General features: G+C 32.8%; 1 protein-coding gene across 1 annotated transcript; it reads right to left on the reverse strand.

The window, feature by feature from the left end:
- Positions 1–789: 789 nt before the first annotated feature.
- LOC133309155 (stemmadenine O-acetyltransferase-like) lies at positions 790–2,076 on the reverse strand. The gene has a single exon (XM_061510194.1). It carries the CDS (start codon positions 2,074–2,076, stop codon positions 790–792), a length of 1,287 nt encoding a protein of 428 aa, XP_061366178.1.
- Positions 2,077–6,363: the final 4,287 nt, after the last annotated feature.

The raw sequence follows: 6,363 nt of genomic DNA on the forward strand, positions 1-6,363 counted from the left end.
TCTTGATCGTTCGATTCTTTGAAACTCCAAGAAGCTCCCAAGAATTCTCCCTCTCTTTGTTGTTTTTCTCTTCCTTGTTGTCAAGAATTCCTCATTTCTCTGTTTCTGATCCTTTTATTAGGTTTTAGGAAAACCTACTTTCAATTGGTCTCCAATTGGGCCTCCTTTTTTAGTAATTCGCATCAGATTAAAATTAAAATTATCGCCCACGCACTTTGCACCAACTCTGGCGCAATTTGCATGGGAAAACAGAGGGAAAGCTATCAAATGGCGCACTTTGCGCTAGGTCCCGCGCAAAGTGTGCCAATCCCGCGCATTGTGCGCCACCTCCAGCGCATTGTGCGCCACGATACAGGGACAAATTGGATCAAATGGCGCACTTTGCGCCAAGTCCCGCGCAAAGTGCGCCAGCTGAAAAACTGCACTTCTCTCGTTCACTTCTTTTTTTGGTGTTTCCTGCTATTAAAACACATAAATTGTGAGAGAGAATGATTGAGAAGGAATTAATCAATATTTCTTGCATTTATGACTTATTTTCACACATTTATGATATTTATGATTAATTCCTTACTTCATTTAAGTTAGAAAGCATCATATACTAGACGTACATCAGACATTAATAATGTTGAAATGCCAACAAATGCATCCACATACGTATTTTAAAAAGTACTAGTAGAAACCAAATAATACGAAAACGATTACTCTTTTTGTTTGGCATGCATCTTATTTCACAACTTATTGATGATTTCACCTTATTAATTACATCACATGCATGCATATTCAACAAGTTCAGTCTTTATTAACACAAGCAAGCAACTCCTCATCTGCTTCGAACTTTGCCATGTCCTCCACCTTCAAGCTAACATAGGCTTCTATGCCATCACCCGTCTTGGTGTCGATGAACACAACCAGATTTTTAAAAGTTAAAGCAGGTGAACCAACCCATGTTGGTTTTCCCCAACCAAAATCAGAGTCATACAGAGGAAACCTACACAAACTAGTGAAACTAAACGACACTAACTCCCCCTTCACAAGCACTCTATATGAATTATTCTTAAGGAAATCCAAATGCTCGTTTCCCTCTTGTAGTTTCCTCACATAATCCTTGTCAATCTTCTTTATTTGATCCCTTACCTGTTTCACTAGCCCGTGACACTCCTCTTCAGTGTTCAACAATGGAATTGTCATGCTGATTCGGTAGTAGTTTCCAAAGGACTCTGGAGGAAGTGGTGGTTCCATCTTTGGACGAAGGTTCACTGCGTGAATAACAGCATGTGTTCTCTGTGAACCTGATTGGTCTCTGGTCACAGCCACATAACGACTCCAAATGAAAGCAGATAATGCCTCCACTCGAGTTGGGAGCTTCTCGTTTTCGAAGCTTGTTTTATCTGCATATCTTGCCCTTAGATTTTCAACAACTGAAGCATCAAACACAAACATCTTGCATATGATGTTGTCCTTTATGATGCCACTTCGAGGATCAAACCCAGATATATTTTTGGGTGGGAAGAGCTTAGCTGAAACAAATTGTGGATTTGGTAACACATCTTGTGATCCGTTAGCAATGGCTGCCCAACTATTGAGGAACTTGAAAAATGATAAACCATCAGCAATCTGGTGAGAAAGGCAAACACCGATTGCAACACCACCACAATCAAAAACATTGAGTTGAACACCAAATAGGATATCGGTGATATCATCTAGTTGAAATGGAACCAAATGGTTGAGTTCTCCTGGAACTGGCTTATGAATAACATCGACTAGTTTACACTTCACTTTTGCTTGTAAGTAAGGGATGCCATCGTCGTTGCAGTCTATGAAGTTCTTGCCATTGATTCGCCCAGCAAGAGGGTAGAAATAGGTTAAGACATCTGACAAAGATTTCTTCAAATGGTTAGATATGGTGGTTCTGTTGAATTCAGTGGTACCATCGGAAGAGTAAAAGAGAACTAATGGGTTATACACCACGGGAGAGATTTGATCGAGAAAAGAGAGTTGGTAGTGACGTAAATGGTCAGGGGTTGGAGAAGAGGGTTTGATGATTTCTTTGGAGATTACCTCCATTTCTAACTTCATCCTTAACTTGGAGTACTTGTTGAACCAGCTGCTGCAATTATTGTCCACGTTGTGGAGTTTTCTATATTAGTGCTTTATGTTGCTCTTTTGCATGTAATATTAATATATACTATAGATACAGATTCAGAACTAATTGTGCTAGCTTCATGCATACGCCGACTGTCATTTTGTCTCATTCTAAGTTTCTTGTAAGCTTTATACTAAACCAATGGGATATGGCATTATTGTTGAGTACTCGACTAGACTTCATCAGGTCAATTGGAAATTTTATTGTTATGAAGCTATGTATGGTTGTACACTCATTAATAAGTGAGTAGAGTATTATTTAATTAGTGTTTGAACAACAGTTCATTTTTTTTTTGGAAATTGTTTCAAGAGTATCCCGACCGAAAGTTAAGGACGAATTCCCTTGAGGCGGAGAGATTACGCAATCATGGATATAGTCTCTTCCAATAAAACCTTTTCTATACTCAAAGTCAGGGAAAACAATAGTTCATTAGTTTTACTTACGTTGGATAATTTGATTGAGAGATTTAATTAAAAATTAAATAATAATTAAAATAATAAAGAGTAACAAAACACAAGAACAAAGGTTTACGCAATCAATAAAAGCATAATTAAGGATTCAATTTCTCTCTATCTCCCGTTCATGCTCTTAATTAAAATCTTAATTAATCTCCTTTTTTATATTATCAATTAATTTTCCTAATTTTGTTAAAAGTCAACATCTTGCTATTCTAACCCTTTACGCCCTTTTTAGAATCCCGATTTCTCGGTGTTTCTTAAAATGGTTTAAGTATTAAAAATAAGGGAATAAAGTGTCTAATGTTATATTAGAAAATTTTGTCTAATGTTTAACGAAACGATGTCGCTTTAGGGTTGAAAGATTAAAAGATTAGAATGATAAAGACTAAAATTAGACACCATGATTTTGTAAAGTAACATTAGAAACACACCATAATTTTCGTTCCAAAATCACACCGTTTCGGTGAACATTAGACAAAATTTTCTAAAGTAACATTAGAAAAAATGAACTCTAAAAATAATAATTACAAAGATTGTACGATACATATGTCTATCCCTAGATTCATATAAATCAAATGATGAATTTAATTACCAACCCCGATTCATATATGCACATAAATAAAGCCTTTATTTATGTGCATATATTTTAAATTTTTTTAAAATATATCACTATGGAGGCCTACAAGGCCTGTAAGCCATATAAGGCTCTCTAATTTTTTAAAATAGGTCAGGCTTGGCCTATAAATAAAGCCTTTAGTAGGCAATAGGCCAGATAGGCTGAATATTTTTTTACGTAGGCTTAGGTCAGGAAGGCCAAAGCCCAACCCAGCCTGGCCCATTTACACCCCTAGGTATATCAAAGGAACAAGGGTAATGCTTTTTAACTAAATAACTTTAAATTTTCATGCTTTAAGCTATATTTGAAAATTAATTATTGTGATTTTAGCCCCTTTAAAATGTGATAAACTAGGAGTTTTTAGTGAATATATACTTTTAATAGATAAAATAAATAAACTAATCAATATGCACATAATTCCATCCAAATAACCTAACTACAATGCTAAATTGACATTAAATTATAGCACCAGATAACCATGAGCTAATATGCATGGATCCAACAAGTAGGTATATGATATTCCTTGATGGATAGTCAATTCACGATCATCCAAAACATTTACCAAGTTCATGGTATAAATTTTGTATATGATAAAACCAACGCATAAATTTTGTAATTGCATTTCATTTATATAATGGGAATTTTTTTATTTTTTTTTAATACAAAAAAGTTTAAGTGGGGTTAGACACCGCTATTCCACTAGGGTCAGGGAAGACCCCCCAACCTCTTTGAGAATTTCTGGGAGGGATTACGTATAAAATGGGAATTTTCGTATATATAAATGATGTGATTGATATGATCCTTATTAATTGTAGGCATCCACGAAATGCTTTACTCGTGAGCCAATTTGGTAATACCATTAAACATATGAGTGAAAAATTGTGGGGTGAGTTTTTAAAATTTTAAAACCTAATTTTAAAGGATATAATAAAATTAATGCTTATTATATTGTACCTTAATATACAAATAAACTGGAAATATTTCGCATAGTAAAGATTGGTAAATGCTTAGAGTAGTGTTTTCCTTATAAAATATTGAGCTTTTATGATTTAAAGGCCAAAATGGATAACTGCTGGCTATAAGCAATATTATGGAGACATTGAAGGAAATTGGAAGCCTAATATAATATACATACGCAAACTATTGGAGTTTAATCTCAACTATCCCTACGTCTATATCTATATATATTAAGCTAAAGAGGTTAGGTTTTTACGTGTAACTAGCAAAGAAAGATACGTTTGTGTTTAAAAGATTTAAGATGGTTTCTCACACAAGCAAGAAAATTGACCATTTGAAAGTTCTGGTTGGTGTGTTACATCATTGATTTAAATTATGAGAAATGATAGTCTTATGTTGCATAAGATACATATCTCATGTCATACATCCATAGAATTTTGTGTCAATTTTTTCTTTTCTTTTTTCTTTTCTTTTTAACATGTGGACCTCACATATTTGTATCACTCACATGAGAGTACTATCTCATGTAATATGAGATTAGTAAACCCCTTAAACTATTGGTCGCAAAGAAATGAAGTATTATTTAGACGTATATATTTTCCAACATCAACAATATAACAATATCTTTATTATTCTAAATTAATTGAGATTGGTGATTAATAAATTCAAATAAAAAGATCGATGGAAATAAAAGAAAAGAAAAGAAAATTTAAAATTTAAAAAAGAAACATATAGAAAATAAAAATATAGAGAAAATAAAAATAGGTAATAGAGAAAATAAATAAGAAGAAAGAAAAATAAATAAATAAATAAATAAATAAATATTTTTATGAACGGAAAATGATATTTGGAAACAAACATAAAAAATAGAATAAAAATATAGATAAAATAAAGATAGATAATAGAAGAAAAAAATATATATATATATATATATATATATATATATATATATATATATATATGAACGGAATGTATTGAAATATATATATATGTGTTTTATATTTTATTAAAAAAACGAAAAGATAAATATCGTTGTCTTTAATGTAATATGATTACACGAAAAGATAAACAAAATTTAAAAAGTCAAATTCGGATCATATTGGACAAAGACGTAACTATGTGTCTCCATATATACAGATTCACATCTTACTCTTAGATATAAATTATATGGATAATTGGATGACAAGGTTGGAGTGCCCCTTCGCCTACACTATCTTACAAACACCATGTGGTCTAGGGTTGAACTTCACATATAGTGCCATTGAATTGATTAGAGTAAGAAAGAATGATTCCTTTCTCGTAAAGGGTGAAATATGTTGATTTAACGGAGCCAATTGAACAGATCAAAGCTCTATAGAGTCACCATCCTAGCCTCAGGCTAGCTGAAGGTGAAAGGAAGAGGTATAATTAAGCTATGGTTATAGGTTCAGGAGGGATTTTAGCATAGTAATAGCAATAGCAAGCAAATGAAGATGGGAAAATGAGGAAGTGAGGGTCCTTTTATTTAGGGTGTTAGAGATTTTCTCTTAGTACGCAAAGTCTAATGCCATAATCGTTTTCAGCCCTATGAGCCTCACTAGGTGTGAGTCTGCGTGACAACTAACATGTAAAAGATCATACATGAGTAGAAAATGTGAAGGGATATTATTGCAATCACGACAAGCATACAGGTTGTACAAGTAATAAAGTGATAAGTAAGATATTGTTTCCACAAGGATTGATTTATCAAGAAATAATTTTATCTATGCAATCAAAGTTGGATTGACCATAAAAGTTGTTGGAAATATGATTGAAATATATAAAAAACGAAAAATAAAACTAACAATTAATTAACAAGAATAATAATCAAGAACCAAGAATCAAGAATGGTGTGAAATCAAGAATGCAAAGCGTAGCTAGGGTGTTGATTTCCCATTTGTCTTCTCGATGAATCTACCATTTCAAAAATTAACATTCAATTCATGTTATTGACAATTCTTTCATGATTAATTAAAACTCAACCCCTTTTTGTTTCAATCTTTAACCCTATTCAAAACCATGATTCCTTAGTGATCTTTCCTAAGGCAAGCATTAAGAATAAGAATTAAAGGTAATAGATTTCACAAGTTTATCCCTAGATCAAGCAATACCTAGCAATTAACCAATCGAAATCCTACACCAATATCCCTTTAGTCATACAAGATTCAAGT

Source organism: Gastrolobium bilobum, unplaced genomic scaffold (genome assembly GCF_033153095.1).
Source record: "Gastrolobium bilobum isolate Gb01-03AN ecotype WA unplaced genomic scaffold, APGP_CSIRO_Gbil_v1 utg21156, whole genome shotgun sequence".
NCBI lineage: Eukaryota > Viridiplantae > Streptophyta > Magnoliopsida > Fabales > Fabaceae > Gastrolobium > Gastrolobium bilobum.